The 17,208-nt window shown below is 47.5% G+C and overlaps 3 protein-coding genes across 3 annotated transcripts; all 3 read left to right on the forward strand.

Annotated features, from left to right (window-relative positions):
* The first annotated feature begins 264 nt into the window (after positions 1 to 264).
* Positions 265 to 1,197, forward strand: LOC104505384 (G-protein coupled receptor 35-like). The gene has a single exon (XM_010149039.1). It carries the CDS (start codon positions 265 to 267, stop codon positions 1,195 to 1,197), a length of 933 nt encoding a protein of 310 aa, XP_010147341.1.
* Positions 1,198 to 5,001: 3,804 nt separating this feature from the next.
* On the forward strand, positions 5,002 to 7,248 carry LOC104507682 (G-protein coupled receptor 35-like). Its single transcript, XM_010149040.1, has 3 exons — positions 5,002 to 5,397; positions 7,022 to 7,084; positions 7,150 to 7,248. The coding sequence occupies exons 1-3, from the start codon at positions 5,002 to 5,004 to the stop codon at positions 7,246 to 7,248; spliced, it is 558 nt and encodes a 185-aa protein (XP_010147342.1).
* Positions 7,249 to 15,500: 8,252 nt separating this feature from the next.
* LOC104503043 (G-protein coupled receptor 35-like) lies at positions 15,501 to 16,404 on the forward strand (the record flags this gene model as incomplete). Its single annotated transcript, XM_010149041.1, has 1 exon — positions 15,501 to 16,404. A coding segment is annotated over exon 1 (904 nt), but the record flags the coding sequence as incomplete, so codon positions are not given.
* Positions 16,405 to 17,208: the final 804 nt, after the last annotated feature.

Here is a 17,208-nt window from a genome sequence, read left to right on the forward strand (position 1 = left end):
CCTGTTGTAAAATGTACCTTAAGATATTTACTCATTAACTGAGTAAACATAAACAAAGCTTGACAAAGGATGCATCCCAGTGACATGCTGACTGAGAAGGACAGCTTTGTAGACTCCGACTCACATTCATAACAAAGTAAATATTTACTTAAATACCCTTTCTTATAGGAGCCATGCATCTAGTAAGAGGTATGAGGAAATTTTTACCATGTCTTTTCTCATTTCAGGTCTCAGAACATCATACAGCATCTACACATGAGGACAATGAATGTGTCCAACAACTGCAGTGTCACAAATCTAGAACTGTATTACCATGTTCGTCTCATTGAATTTGTTCTCTATAACCTCATGTTCCTTTTTGGAGCACTATTTAATGTCTTTGCCCTCTGGGTGTTCTTTTTCAAGATAAAGAAGTGGACAGAAACTAGGGTATATGTAATCAATTTAGTCTTAGCAGACTGCTTCGTCGTCTGCACCTTGCCTTTCATGGCTTATTCGGTCTGGAATAAGCCAGCCCGAGGTGAACTCTGCCAGTTTATAGAGGCAATGTATTTTACCAACATGGTAGTGAGCATCTACATCATTTCATTTATCTCCATCGATCGATACATTGCCATAAAGCATCCCTTGAAAGCCAGGACCTTCAGGTCTCCATCAAAGGCTGCCCTCCTCTGTGGGCTTCTGTGGGTGTCTGTGATAATCGGTGCCGCCTTACAGTTTTGGCAGAGACACGCCTCAGGCTGCTTTCAGAAGGATACCACTGCTCCCACTTCCCAGCGCCTGCTTTCCATTTTCTTTGTTTTCACTCTTCCATTAGCAACCTTGACTTTTTGCTCCACAGAAGTAATCAGGAGCCTTAAGAAATGCCTGAACACAAATTCACCAGAAAAGAAATCAATCCAGAAAGCTGTTCACATCATTTATGCAAATCTAATTGTATTTCTAGTATGTTTTCTGCCAGCCTGCCTTGGGTTACTTGCCAGGTTCATAATGGAGAGTGTCGGAGCTACCTGTTTCTTGCTCCAGGTTGTGAAGAACTTCTCCTCTGTGACGAGGTGTATTGCCACATCCAACTGCTGCCTGGATAGCATCTGCTACTACTTTGTGACCAAGGAGTTCCACGAAGCCCTTCTACCACCCCAACCCAGCACTGTAAACACAGATCAAATCCACCATTTCCAGACACACACTTGCTAAAGGAAAGCAAGGGGGACAGAAGGGACAAAAACCACCAAACCCCAAAAAACCCACAACTCTGTAACATCAAGAGAAGATACAAGCTTCAGTGTTACTGGGATAACTATCGCGCTCTCTCTCTCTCTCCCTGGAAATCTTTATGTTTAGCATTACTGAGTTAATTGTGATTTATACACTATGTTTCTATTAAACAGATAAGTTATTTCACAGAGATGTGCAAAAGTGTGCATGTAATCACTGGTGTTAACGCATCTCCATTCTGCCCTCCAGCACCCCCTTGTTACTCTTACAGGAAGACAGGTGACCTGTGTGCGTCTCCCTCTTTCAGCCCATTTTGCAGCTAAAGTAAATTGGTCCTTATGCCCAACACGTACAAAAGAATATATCATGTTTTACCTCATCATGCATTTCAGGTTGTTTGCATTATTAAAATAATCCAGTTTATTTTTGTTGTATTCCTTTGGTGGGCTGGTGGGGGGTAGGGTTCAGGCAGTACCAGCATGTTATGAATTATGTGGCCCTACAAAACAGCCTGGACTCTGTTGACTGCACTTCCCCTTCAAGTCAATGGGTCGGATAGATGGGAAGTAACACTTTTAAGATGAAAGCAAGACTTGTCCAGTGCATAAAGACACAAAGTCCAGGTGAATTCAGAGCTGAGTCCTGCCAGCTCCACTCCCGCTGCACTGCTGAGCCCTGGCACAGACACCTCTTAGAGCAGCCGTAACCAAGGGGCTGCTGCTCTCACTCATGGGGAAGCCCTTTTAACAAAGTTTATTGCTATTCCATGGGTTTATTTTGTGGCACCAGGCTGGACGCCAGGTTCACCCTCCCAGACGCAGCTCAGGGTCAGAGTATGACCCCGCAGCTGGACACAGCTGGGTCTGGGTTTCTGCAGACTGCCCGCATTGATACTGCTAATGTTTTCAAGGGGAAAATGTATTTCTCCGTGAGTCAGCAGCCTAGAAATGTCAGGGGAGATGGGGAGTGGGTTGACCCCTACATGTTATTCAAATGCTCCCTAGGACTGCCCTTTCCTTTTTTCTTTCTAAATACTGACAAACCTTCAAAACAGCCTCTGAGCTCTGCCCAGGCACTGCTTAGAGCGCTCCAGGAGAAAGTGTGGAGGTGTCTTCCCTGCCCACTTACGCAGTATCCCGTGACCTACATCTGCCTTCTGGAAGCCCACGGCTGCTGCTCAATCTGCTGTTGGCTCCTTTGGGACTGCGAGCTTGGGAGACGTGGGGCAAATCCTGAGGGAGTCAGAGCTTGGCTCCATTCAGCTGGCTTACATAGACAGAACTGCAACTGCTGCAGCTATCAGACAGCAAAAGCCATCAGAACGATGATACAATACCACTGGGGCATGTTCTTAAACCTGTTTCTAAAGGCCCTGACACCTATGGTGTGTGCACTGCCACTGTACCTCTCGACCGTGCCTGGCTGGTAGAGACTGTCATCGCCAGCTTGGGCTTCCCAGTGATGCTGGGGAGCCGTTAGACATCTGGCTGCTCTGCAGAGGACAAGCAGGTCAGTAACATCTATCACCTTCCCCGTCAAGACACCCAAGAGAAGCACGCTGTGTCCCCTCGCCCTGGGCTCACTGTCACAGGGTGCACAAGCACCGACATGCCCCCTTGAAAAGGCCATGGGCCCCTGCACGGCTACCTGGGGCACGCCCTGCATCCGCACGGGAGGCTGCATGGGCTGCGGTGCTCCCCAGGGGACCTTTCGCTGCCAGAAGGGCAATTTGCAACCATTATGGGTTTTACTTCAGAAATTATTTGTTTTCCCACGACTGAAAATATTAAATTTTAATTGCTAGTTTGTGTGAGGTGAATGGGGGGGAGCGAAGGCGGGGTGGAAAAAATGATGGTGAAGCATTGAGCGGACAGGGAGTAAAACAATAGAGGGCACCAGAGACTCGACCAGCCCAAGAAGCAGGTGATAAATGAAGCACTTTGGGGAAGAAGGGTTCATTGCTGTGTCCCAGCGCTCCCGTGCTCTCGGCAGCCGGCTCCTGGGCAGCTTGTGCCCTGTACCGAGCAGCACCCTGCACCGGCGCCCACAACCCTGGCAGATCTCCTCTGCCAGGGCACTCACGTCCGCACCGCAACCTTTCCGAGGACGAAACCCACCCGACGGCCCCGCAAGAAGGAGGTAAGGCCTTTGAATTCTCACCGCACCGGTGTGTGGCAGTGTGCTCTGCTCAGTTCCTCGGGGGGTGCTTTCTCACCCCTTCACTGAAGCACTAGCCACCGCCGCCTGCTTCTTGCCTCAGTTTCCTCCTGCCTTCTCAGCCGTTACATCTCACTGCTTTGCAGCCACATGTTATTCAGGGGGAGTCTTCATCCCTCGCTGTGGTTTCCTACCAGTGCTTCTTACCATGCCTCTTCCGCGAGCAGAGAGACACCCAGCTCCAGGCACGCTGCGGCACGGGACCTTGGGAACCAACTCTGTGCTTACGGGGGGGGAGTATTCCATGGGGCTGGGATGCCCAGCCCAGCGGGCTCAGCTGCTCCTCAGGGCAGTGCTATGCAAGCAGACACTGGCTGTTTCACTGCAGTGATGGCAGAAGGCTGGCAGGGAAGGGCTGCAGGGTAGGGGGGATCACAGTACAGTCAAGGACCTGTGAGGCTGAAAGCCCAAGAGAGCCAGGACACCAGCTGTATAACTTCCACCCTAAAAATGACTGTATTCCTGCAGTTCAGTAATGCCATACCAGTTCTGGTGCTAGGGCAGGTGGTTGCCAGACCCATCTCCCAGGCTCAGACACTAAAAACACTTCACTTAGTTCATGCAATCGGACCTCTTCACTACAGTTAAGATGTTGATGCTTAGAAGCCCCTGACTTATAAGGCAATGTATTTATTAGAATCTGTGTGTTTTCCTTTCCTGCCTCACTGTAAACACATCCTTCATGAGCTGCAGTCTAAGTCTGATTTATCCTCCACAGCCTCCTGAAAGCAGATGCCCTGAAATATTTAAAGGAATACCAGGAGATAGACTAAGTTCTTGGATTTGTGTTTTCTGCTCTAGCAACATTTTGGCTTCCTATCTTTGAAGGTTGAGGTTAGACACGTGTGCTCACTTTCCTTCCTCTTTTTGGAGGCCTGTCCTCTGCTAGGGCTGGTGGTCCTCATGCTGAGCTATTCCTCCCCAGCATCCCGCAGTGACAGGAGCGGGTTCGTGCTTGGGGGCAGCCTGAGGCAGCAGCACCCACCCACTAGCCTGCAGCAGCATTCCCAACACCCCCAGGAGTAAAGCTGCCTGAGCCACCTTACAGCTGGAAGGGCTCAGGTCCTGGGGAGGTTCACAGGCCTGGCAAGACCCAGAGCAAACCCATGGGGCGGCTTCAGCAGCAGAGCATCGTCCTCGCAAGGCAAAGGGGGAATGCTGCCTGGCTCTGCTTCAGGCTGCCCTAAAGCCAGTGGCTCTCCGATAACCACAGCAGCAGCCAAGATAAGGGACCACCACATCATCACGCTGCTTTGCAGACCCTTTGCCAGTACCCAAACTGTGCAAACCAGGACTGGATGGAAGGCAAGGCAGGCTTAACCCTGTAATAGCTACAAGAGAGGGTCGCCTCTGTGTTTTCGTGTTAGCTGCTGGCGAGCGACAGTGCTACCTGGATGGCCCTGGGACAGACGGTGCTGAGGAGCCACCGAGCCCCTCCACGGTCTGCCTACAACTGCAATGCAGGGCTGCGAGGAGCCACAGAGCCATGAGAGTGAGGCACTGCCCAGAGGACCTGTCCCCGAGCTCGGTCTCACGCCTGCACCCTTTTCTTGCAGAGAGCCCAGCATGGAGAACTGCACCAGAGATAACACAACGCTGCAGGATGGCATTGTGCTATTTCAACTTATCGTCTACGTCCCAGTGTTCTGTTTAGGGATCCCACTGAACATGATTGCCTTCTGGGTCTTCTGCTACAAAATCAAGAGGTGGACTGAGACCAGGGTGTACCTGATCAACCTCATGGTCGCGGACAGTTTCCTGCTCTTTGCCCTGCCTTTCCTGATATATTTTACCAAGTATGAATATCCTATAGACAATCTGTGTTTCACCATACTGAACATCTATTTTGTAAACATGCCTATGAGCATATTTATCATCACCCTGATTGCGATTGATCGATACATTGCCATCAAGTTTCCTCTAAAAGCAAAGATTCTTCGATCCCCGCTGAAATCAGCTTCTGCCTGTGGGATTCTTTGGATATCATGGAGCATTTATTCCTACTTCCGTCCAAGCTTTCATGCAGGAAAGGAGCAATTCTGCTTTCGGAAAGAATCTAATGAACCTAATTATTTAACATTATTCTTCACCATCTTTGGGTATTTTATTCCCTTACTGATTGTAATTTTTTGCTCAGTACAAGTCATCAGATGTCTCAGAAAGACGATGGCCACAAGCCCTCATGAGACAACATTAATCCAGAAAGCAATCCACATTGTATCCGTGAATTTGTGTGTGTTCATCATATGTTTTTCACCTTTCTACATCACACTGCTCTTGCGGTTTGTAGTGGATGCTGCTAGAGCTTGTTCTTTGGTCTCGGCAGTTAGAGCCTCTATTCAGATCTGTGCATGCTTAGCAAATTCTAACTGTTGTTTGGATGCATTTTGCTATTACTTTGCAGCCAAAGAATTTCCAGAATTTCCTTCCCTGATCCCCACTTGTATATCAATGAGGTCCAAGATGAAACAAAGCCAAGAGTCACAGCCACCCACAGATCAAGTCATGACATAAACAACAAGGTGTAGTGCATTATAGGTGCTAAGAGCCACAGTGCTGCTGAAGTTTTGAGGCAGAGGGAATGGGACCACCTGCAGTATTCGCAATCATTGCAGGTATAGGCATACCTGCAAAAAGGGGCAACCCCCTCTACGGGGTCTGATATTAACTTGAATTTTGTCCTTCTGTCCTCAGTGACTCGACTCCAGCCCTGACTACTTTCTTGGATTGTTGTATCGCAGTTTCAGGCACCTCCTGGTCAAGAGGGAGAGCCACGTGGTACGGAGAATAGATGATAAGGCCATTGCTTCTGCCATGTACTTATTTGTACATAGCATGCATCTAAACATAGGAAACTGAACACCCTTACTGCAATACACAAATGCACTTCTAGTACTGTGTATGATCCCTTAAAAACAAAACAAACCCCTGCACTACACTGCCAAACCTAATACACGTGCGCTGCTCGTACAGAATTCGCTCCTTCAGCAAGTTTCCTGCCAAGCTATGTAATTTCAGAGCTTGCAGCTATTGCCAGGATGCAGCTATGGCTGTGCGTGGAGTGAGCTGCAGGAGTCCGACAGTTGCCCCATTCCTGCCATGTAACGTTGTATTAGCTTGTGGCAATGCCCTGGCATTTGTGCATACCTGATGTCCCCCAGGAGACTGCCCTAAGCCCTGGTCACAGGTTTGTTGCTTTGCTTTAACGGGTTCAGACCTTCCGTGGGTGCCTGTCTGGTGAGAGGTGACTACACCTGCCCGAGTCGCCGCAGGCACATGCTGCAGGGTGTTGATGCCCAGAAAACAGCAGTCAGCAGCACAAAGCAGATGCAGCCCTGATCCATCCCTCATCATCCATGAACAGTTTTCACGGGAGGTTTGGTGAGAGCGGAGTGTGTAAGGTTCTTCTGCAGAGACAGGGCAGACTCACAGCTGCGGGCTTCTCGGCATTGCCCTGTGTCATGAAGCACCGCTTTGGATTTGGGATATTTTTCTCTTTGAGCTACTTAGACAGTGCACAGGGAGAGTTAACAGCTCTCATTTTGAGACGTTTAACTCTCTCCATGCATTAACTCTCTCCATACAGAGAGCCTTGATCTATCCTAGCTGGATCCTGGACCAGCCATCAGTTCCAATGTCTGACTTCCAGGTACCAACTTCCTCTATAATACCTGTGCTTGCTGGCTACGCGCCACATATCCTCCCACCCCACAGGCAAGTGGCAACAGAGAGCTCAAAACAGTCTTAGAGCACCGGAAGGAAGTGACCCATGGAGAAACCTGGGCTGAGAGGGGCGTCAGTGCCAAGGCGTGACTACATGCTTATCTGCATAGAAATGTCATCTAACATTTTACCACATAGGCATTTCATCAACTTAAAGTCAGCATGGGAAACATTATCGAGTTTTTGAAATGCGTATGAGAGCTGTATCTCGGTTGGCTTCATGGTCCTTGACTTTCAGTGTCTTCTGACTTGCAAACCCCTAAAAATTCCTCAAGGGAATGCAAACCCATATCCTGCTCATTTAAACCTGCAGATAATTAACTTTCTTAATGACAGCTTAGCAATAGTTCTCCTACAGGTGGCCTGCCGCCTTCTAGTGTCTGCAGATCACATGTTGAAATCAGTGTCTAGACACTGGCCAAACAAAATAGGAAACGCCTGTTCCCATCACAGAAAGTACTCCCCATCCAAACACCAGATCTACCCGCTTTGTGTCAGTACTGATGGAAGCTGCAGTGAGGAACTGTGCCATAAAAATGGATGAAACTACTCAGGTCATTCAGTTGATCATTTTTGTCCCAATTTTCTTCTCTACTGTACTATTTAATGCCCTGGTATTTCACTGCAAGAGCAGAGCAAAAGGGCCATGTGTGTATGTGACCAACTTAATCACTGCACACTGTTCGGGTCTCCTTCTGCCTTTTACAGTCTCTTTTCAAAGACAGGAAAAGATACAAGAAACAATTAATGCCTGATCTTAAAAAAAATCTGTTCTTAAGGAGATGTGCTAGTACTGTCACCATTGTAGTGGCCAATAAATGCACTCAATTAACTATCCTAGGAGAGCAAGAGGCTTAGGGTCCCAGTTAGCCCAATCTCCTTTATGGTGTGCCATCAATCTTTGTAACAGGCATCGTTTGTGTGTCCAGGCAAGTGGTGTTCAGCAAGGAAAAACACTCCTGTTTTCAAAACCAGCACAAAGCCACTTCTGGCTCTTGGATCCACTTCTGGGATTTTGCATCTCATTGGTTATAATGAAGGCCTGTTCCAAAAAGACTATTATGAATTTTTTTATTCTTCTGAAAAGAAGATTAAGGTTGATTCACATCAATCAACTTACTCCTTTTGCAAACCCAGTCATGTTTGTTTTTCTCCCTGTTAACATGGGGTACCTTGTCCAATTTACACTGGGGTCCAATTAGGTCATTTACACTGAAATACAAAACAGCAATGTTCTTGTGCGTGTGGCCTCATAGGCCTCATCATACAGCAAATACTAACAGGTATTGAGAAGCCATTTGCATGGCTTTGTAACCAAAGAATTTCAGAGCACTTTCTTCTTACCCAAGCAAATAATTTTTAAATCAAGGAAGGATCACAGACAAGACACTCTATTAAACAAAACAGCTGCCATGGTTTCACCCCAGCCAGCAGCTAGGCACCACACAGCCACTCACTCCCTGCCAGTCCCAAAACCAGTACAAAAGCTGTGCTAAAGGATTTATAGTTGGCATTCCCATATATAACCAGTCTTACTGCATATAGAGCTGTAGGAAATTAATGTGTTTTTCTTTCAGGAAGCAAACTGAGGCCTCCCAGCATTCATATCCTAAATTTTAAAAATTAAGCTTTTTTTTTTCTTATTGTAAAGTGGAAATTTATTGACCTCACAATCCCTGTCATCATTAAGTAACATTTGTTTGTTGCTTGTACTAAATGCTTAAAAAAAAAAAGGAAACATTCTTTTTCAAGTGAAAATAAAGCTATCCCATCGTACTACATCTATAAATAAATATTCATTCATTGCCATTATACATCAGTCCTCTGTGATTAACTCTAACCCTACACTGGGGATTGTGAGAGGAGACTTAGCTACCATGATATAAGATCTGCTTTACAACAGATGTTTACAGTGAACCCAAACACAAGCAAGGAACTTTTTGCTTACTTGAAGACATATATGCTACCTTGGACAGAAATCATTATCTGGTTTAGATGTAAAGTTATAATTATGTTAATGATTGGTTTCCGGCACCTTCCTTCAGTCTGAACAAAACCTCAGCTCCCTGAGCTCTCCCAGTGAAAGGAACAGATGAGTTATCAACACCTGGGCCACAACAAACTACCAGCCAACATGTGACACTGAAATAGCGATCCATGAAGACAGTGACAAGGTTATCCACAAATCTTTCCCATTTCCTAGCATGGGAGTCTGGCGAATGATAGTCGAGAGCAGGTCCGACAAGCAGGGCTGAACCACTGCATTCTGCTAATGGTTCAGCTAGATGTAAACTCTGTCCCTTAAGAGAAAGAGATGCTAAAAATGGCTTAAAATTCAAATGAGCAAATTGATGCTGCAGTCAAAATTTAGGCTTGAGGGGAACAAAAAACCAAAACCAAACCACCACATGCAAGGAAAAGCCTAAAAGGTAATCCAGAATCTTGCTTCTAAGTGAATAGCCATCTGATTCCACCTTCTTGGTCCTTCTAAGCAGGGAAGACAGGGGCTGGCATAAGACAGTATTTTGCTGTTTGGTGGCATTTGGGCAGGCCTGACACCTGAGCTCTCACCAGAGGTCTGGCTCCAGCAGCGCTCCCCAGGGCTGAAGGACACACACCAGGGAGTTCTGCTAGTCGGGTGCTACCTTCAGGTTTTGGAGGGGTATCTGCATTTTTGGTTTCCCAGTGCAGTTGTCCCAATCGGGAGAACTGCCTGACAGTCTCCAGGGAATGCTGCAAGCACGGAAGCAGCGGTAGGCAGCTGGGAAGCAGAGGTGTTGCCATGCCCTCCCCAGCACATCGGCACAGAGGTATGCGGCCGATCCCCTCAGCGTGGATGCTGCAGGCATACAGCGAGGGCTACGGCACAGAGAGCCCAGCGCCGGCATTGTCTGCCATGGCTCAGTTCCTGTGTGGTGCTAAGGAAGGGGAAAGGGGAAACAGACTCAGCAGTCAGGGCTGGTCATGGTGTGAGGTTGGTGCAGTTAGCCTAACACTGCCGTTTCACAGGCTTTGCATGCTAAAAATAAGACTGACGTGTTCTGCTCCAAGCCCTGTAGTTCTGTTTTGGTCAAGATCTGCTGTTGCAATATTACATCTTTCCGTGAGAAAGCCAGGGAAAAAAAAAACCCACACGGGGCAGAGGCACTGCAGAACCCAAATGCCGCCGGGTAACACAGTGTTCTGTGTCCCCATCACATGTGCGCAGGGGGTACTGGTACCACTCTCACTTTGCCAGAGGCCCTGTCCCACTGCGATGGGTCAGCGACTGTAGCCAGCAGGACACAGTCTCTGAGAGGCAGAGGAAACGGAGATCTTCCCCGGCAGGGGAAAGAGGCAGGAGCCCATCAAACCTGAGATGTCCTGTCTGTTAGCAATCTGTACTGGGAGCACAGGAAAGCCTCATGAGAAGGGCTTTCTTTGGCTGGGAAATAACCTCAAGCAGAGCTTACAAGGGAAGGAAAAACAATTGTGCAGACAGACGTAAGTCTCAAAGATAAAGAAGTGTAAAGATCAAACAGATCTTAGCAAATTCTTCCCTTAGATATGAAAAGCTACTTACAGATTACAGTGAGATGACCCAGTACTGCTACTGATAAAACCAGAAAAATTGTCTGGGTATGTCCTGAGAACTACCTGATTACTTTGTTACGGATTTCAGTAAGGATGAGGAACCCAAGAAGCCCAGAATATTATAGGAATTGGCACATAAAATCTCACAACCGCAGCAAGGTTTTTTAAAAAGTCCGACAGAACAGGATCGGGGGCAGAGACCAACACAGTCCCTTCTCTAGGATAGGGGAAGAAAGGGAAGGGTCTGGCCAGTAACAGCTCTGCTATGCTCAGATCTGAAAAACATGCAGTTTCACCACACATCTGAATAACACAAAAAGGGAGGGAACAAACAGAAAGGCTAAAGTTAATTGGTACCTCACCTGACAGGAGTATTTTGCCTCACTGGCTCCTTTCACTAAGAAAATCCCTTTTCCAGCCAAGGTGTGGTAGACACCAGTGTCAGTAAAAGGTCCTTTGGAGCCCACTGCGAGGGGGGATGCCCTTCGTACGGGCACTGGTACTCAGCGGTGCCTCAGGCCCCCAGGCTGCCCTGCCTGAGAGCTGTCAGCAAGGAAGTGAGAAAACAGCCCGAGCATCACCTGCACTGTGCCGCGTGGTGACAGCACTCACAGGGCTGAGAACTGCAGAGGCAGGGGAAAACACCAAGTGAGCATCATTGGTCCATGGCAGAAGTGATGAAACCTGTGACTGGACGGAAGAAGAGGGCCATAAGCAGCTGCAAGAGCCTAGAGGGTGGCTGATGGAGAGCTGAGGCAGAGAGAAGCATGAGGATCCTGACCCAGCAATGTCCAGGAATCGGACAGGGATCTGAGACCCACACCAGGAGACATGTAAGTTCTCCATAGATAACACATCTTCATAGCTTTGCGTACTGGTAGCTGGTGTTGAGCTGCTCTGACATACCCTGGTGAACCTGCTGATTACAGCCAGCTGCTTTGTGTCTGGTGACAGGGTTTGTCCCTCCCTTGAAGCCTCACCAGGCTAGTGGGAGACATGGCTACCTTCGTCTGGTGACCGCAGAACCAAGCTGTGGATGAGAAGCATCTCACTGGAGAGATGTTATGAGCTGAGCTCCCTCCAGGCTTGATTCTGACTGCTCACGGTTGATAACAGAAGGGATGGCCTTAACATAGACAGTAGGAGTGTGTGGACAAGGCTTGAGGATGACACAAAGTGCAGTGTTTTCTGTGCAGTGGTGAAACTACCATGAACTGGGGCTGGATGACTTTGAAAACTAAAATACTAACAAGGATCCCGACATGAAAATGACAGTGGATAGGGATCAACGAGATGACTGCACCAATAGGTCAGTAAATACTTAGAAGATTCTACCAAGAAGCAGCCACAAGAAAGGCAAAAGCAGTTCCTGGAAACTAAGGAGAAGTATTTAAGCTCCGCTCTATACTGACTATACACTGGCAAGAAATCTCAAAGGCTGCTTTGTAATGCACAGACAATGCCAACATACTCCAGAAGCTGCTCTAAGATGACCTGGGAAGTGGGAAAAGGAAATGTGCTTGCTCAAGACAGCAATTCAGGGTACTAACAGCAGGACCTTGGAGCTTGTTGGTCAACATGTCTGAGCTCTTCTCGTAAATGGGTTGCAGTGGACAGCCAAGGAGGAGCAACTGGTCAGCGGTCATGTGCACTGCAAAGCAGTCACAAAGCCAGCAGGTCACAGGGTCACGGCACCTCATTTTCTCAGAACTGCTGGCTGATGAGACCTATGGAAGACAAGAGAATTACCGTGATTCAGAGTGAAACCCAGTTACAATAATCACAGAACTGACTGCAAACCACAGGTCTCACCTCTCCAACAGCTCTGTGAATGGGAGTAGGAGCCCACCGGGACTGCTCTGTCATTGATTCAGTGATGCACTCCACTCATAAGAGAGCAGCAGCAATATGTATATTGATATAAAACAGCAACTTAATGAAGTGTGATAGTATATAGATGAAGTTTGCGACAGTGGTTTAAACAAGATTCAATGGCAAGGTACTCATAGTTACTGCATAGAGGACAGGGTAAGTCAGATGCGTGGGGAAGACCCTTCTACTGAGTCACAAGGTTCAGAGAGGAGCCCCTTGCTTTCTAAACTCCTACTTGGGGGAGTGTAGATGCAGCTGGATCCAACCCTAGTCCCAGACTTGGTCAACAGTTTATGCCTAAAGGATTACATGTGCACAATCAATATAAGATATAATCTTAGTGGAGGTTACAAAGTTGAGCAAGTCACTTACTGAGGTCTGTTGCAGCAGAATTTCTCAGTTTCAAGGAGTGAGGGATCTCTGCAGCAGGGAGATAACCTTGAGGAGGGTCCCTGCTTAAGGGGAGATGCTGTTGTGCAGCCCTGTAGGAGAGCTCAAAGGGCTCTTGGGCTGCTCACTATTTATGGGGATAAGATAACTGACTCGGTCATATTTGAATACCAACCACAAATTTTAGTTTCTTCAAAATTTGGTTTGAGATGGACACTGGCCAGCACTGGTTAGCTGGGCACATTGTTTCAATTAGCCCTTGGCCTCTGTGGTGTTGTCTGTCCACCAAACCCACTTGAGTCAGATGCAGCCGTCATGACCAGACGTGTCCCTTACGACTGCCACTGGCACTTGAGTGGGGTTGAGTGGGGTTTCAGGAGGTAAGGGTCAGGTTGGGAAGCGGGGAGGCACACCATCACAGGCTCAGCAGTGTGACAGCAGGTGGCAGTCACCACTCCAGCCACTGCAGAAGTGACAGTCTAGAAGGCAGAGAGACCTCAGGACCCTCTGGGGCAACAGGTCCCCTCCAAGGCAAGCACACAGCCTGTTTGGTGAGGAAGATCAATGGGCATTGCCCAGGGAGACATCAGGCACTGGAAAGTAAATCAAAGGAAAAACCCCAAACCATTCCATAGCCTGAGGAGCCGCGGTAGGGCCACACAGCACACAAGTGTTTCACCTCACCACAAGCTCCTCAGACAACAGGAGGTGGTACAAGCCACGCCAGTTGTGACAGAGGAAGCTCAACCCCCGGGAAACACGTTGAGGAGGGGCGGGGGTGCTTCCTCCACCAGCATTGCTGCTGTCACACCCACCAGCAAATGGTCATCGCAGGACACCTTGCTGGACACGTGCCAGGAGAGCCGAGAGAAGGGTCCAACGTGCCTACCTGTCACACCACAGCTGGAGGAACATTCACTCTCTCCAAGGACAGTTTGCAAGCAGGTAATTCCTCCTGGCTATTAGTTGACCTAGTTATTTGAGCTCTACAAGGCACTGCCTTTCCCCAAAGGACATTTTGGGACACCAAAACGGTGGTGGAGAAAATGAGAGAGGGCTGGAACCTGTGTAATTTCAAAGGCTCATTTTGATATTGCCCACATTAGACATGTTTCGGCTGCCTAAGGGCTTTTTCAGCGTTTCCTAGATCTCCCCGTTGTCTGTTATGATCACCCATTACATCTTTGGGGCTCATAACTCACTCCTCGCATCCAAAGCACAGAGCTGCTGCAAGTATCTGCTGTAGCACGTTCCCTCACCTCCAAAGAGATCTCCTGGCACAATTCTGCAGCAGCCTGATTTTCAAAGCTAGCTGAGAACTGTAGATGCTGCAGCACTGCCCTACGGTTTGCTTGCACGGGATATGCTTTCAAACCCCGGGAACTTGCACTAGTGGAGCCGTGTTCCCCTTGCAGCAAAAACCAAAGACATCTCAAGCCTCCTGGGCCTTTTCTGCCGCTGAATAGTTGCACCTGGAATATATTCCTGCAGTAACTCCTCCAAGCAGGAGGGCAAATAGCAATATTGCCCGTAGATCCAGGGTAATAAAACTACCCACTAGACCACATACAGCTCATCCCTCTATTTCATGTGGCTGCCGGTGACCTTTCTTGCTGTGGCATTTGGTGTGTTTTTTTGGGTTTGGGTTTTTTTTTTTTGTCTTGGAATTGTGGTAGATTGCTCTGATACTTCTGGGACAAAGACCAACTTTCACGATCCTTGAAAAGAAGCATGCAGACCCCAGCACTCTGATTCTTGCTGCAGACCCCTAAATGCTACCACTGAGTACAGGATTCAATGGCAGCTAAAACTAATGAAAGATGTACTAATAATTGCTCTTAGCACTAAAAAGACGTTATGCAGAGACAGCTCGAAACTGAAGAAGAGGAGAGCGGTCCTTTTGCTGCACATCTCCCGGAGCATTTTGAGCTGTGAGAATGCTGGCTGGGTTCTCCTGGGTACCACTGTTAGGGAAGGGATGAGAGCTGGGTTTAGGCATCCCCTTTCCATTATCAGGTGGTTGTAACAGCTCACAGAACTTCTATATGTAGGATACCTGCTGCTGCCTGATCAGAGTCTGGCCCAAAACAGAAGCCCAAGCATATTCCCCTGCTTCCTTCCACAAGGAGTCTTCCTTCCCTGCACAGGATCCAGGGAGAACCTATGCTTTTCTCTCCTCCACAAGTGAACAGGCTCGTGTCCCACTCCCTCTGCTGAAGCATATTCCCCTGCTGCCTTCCACAAGGAATCTTCCTTCCCTGCATGGGATCCAGGGAGAACCCATGCTTTTCTCTCCTCCACAAGTGATCAGGCTCGTGTCCCACTCCCTCTGCTTCCCACTATGTACCCTACAGCCAGCTCTGCTCTGCAGACTCATCTCCCCAGTCTGGTTTTCACTGTTGGGAAAGACCTAAACTATCTGAATTAATCACCAACTCAGTCAAGAATCTAGCTTCTAAAAGGTTTAATCTGCTTTTACAGGAACTGTGCCTCTTAATACCCCCAAAATGAACCTCAGCAGCTGCAGCATCACAGCCTATGAAAGCTTTCCACTTGTCCAGCTGTGTGTTTACATCCCGGTTTTGCTTCTGGGCATTTTGCTGAATGTGTCGGCACTGTGGGTGTTCTGCTGCAAACTCGGCAAATGGACAGAAACCAGAGTATACATGGTCAACTTGGCTGTGGCTGACTGCTTGCTGCTCTTTACTTTGCCTTTTAAAACTTTATCCCAGTTCCATCAGCTGAAGGTAGGTAGATGGTGCCTGATTCTGGAAGGCGGCTATTTCATAAACCGCTTGATGAGCATCGGTATCATCACGGTCGTAGCTGCTGATAGGTACCTTGCAATCAAGTACCCTTTGAAAGCCAAGGTGATGAGGTCACCCCTGAAGGCAGCTTTTACCTCTGGATTTCTCTGGATAGTCATCATCTGTGTGATGACCCTCATTAAGAAGTTAGAGGACCGAGGACAAGATGAACTTTGCTTTGAAAAATCTTCCGTTGAGCCCTCAGTGATCACACTGTGTGCTATTATTGTAGGGTTTTTCATACCGCTGATCATCTTGAGTTATTGCTCCATACAAGTCATTGCAGAACTCATGAGAAAGAAGAATGAAAACTCTCACAAGGACAAGTTAATCAAGAAGGCTGTCTACATCGTGTCTGCAAACATGGCTGTGTTCATCGTGTGTTTTTTACCTCTTTACCTCGGGCATCTCCTTCGCTTTATAATGGACTCTGTCAGCTCCAACTGCTTTGCAATACAGAGGGTTAATAATTTTGTTCACCTCGCCTCGGTCCTTGCAAACACAAACTGCTGCTTGGATGCTATTTGTTACTACTTTGTCAACAAAGAATTTAAGGAAGCATCTGCCAAGCTAGCAAAGTCCAAATCTGCAGCCAGCGACGAAGGTGAGGTTCAGCTCCCATGCATAATGCATTAGTGCGAAACACACGCAGTACACATTCTACACTTGCTATGTTCAATAGCAGGTTTTCACACTTTCTTTTTGGGTGAGTGGGACGGAGGGACTTTCTGCTAATGGGAAAAATTCAGACAAATGAGAATTAGCCCTGATTCAGACAACCACAGGAGTCCAGATCCTGATGTAATGGTCTAGGTTGCCACTGATAATGCTCTGCCTTATGCAAATTTGAGTAAAATGATAGCTTTCCCCTGCAAAAAATATCTTTCATTTTCCCAGAAAACCCAGAAGAAGTAGAGCCAGTGGTAAAACGGGTTTTTTGTCCCTTGCTCTCACCTTGAATCAGATTTTATGCAGATGTAGCTGTGACAAAGCAACAGAGGTTATTCCAAATATCAAAAAAAGAAAAAAAAAGTCAAAGTGAAACCACTGCAGAAAAAGAGAGGATTTTTCTTTTTTTTTAGAAGTCACAAACACTTTGGTTTTTTAGTTGGTAATAATGCACAATCACAGTAGCAGAGGCGGATTTAGCCTGCTTTAGACAACTTGACAGCACCATTCAACTCTGTAACAGCTACAAAGTGGTCATCAATTGCAATACAAGGTCAGAAGAAATTGCAATTGCTGGTACTGGGGAACAACTTTACATCAAAAGCATTTGAGTCAAATGGCATTAAAACTACTACCCAAAGAGCTGAGGCTGAGCAGCGGGAATAAGGACTCTGCACTAGGGATCTATTCAACCTTACAATGCGAAGGACTGTCTAAAGGAAGTGGCAAGCAAGCTGTT

This window comes from Eurypyga helias, unplaced genomic scaffold (assembly GCF_000690775.1).
Source record: "Eurypyga helias isolate BGI_N326 unplaced genomic scaffold, ASM69077v1 scaffold30033, whole genome shotgun sequence".
Classification (NCBI taxonomy): Eukaryota; Metazoa; Chordata; class Aves; order Eurypygiformes; family Eurypygidae; genus Eurypyga; species Eurypyga helias.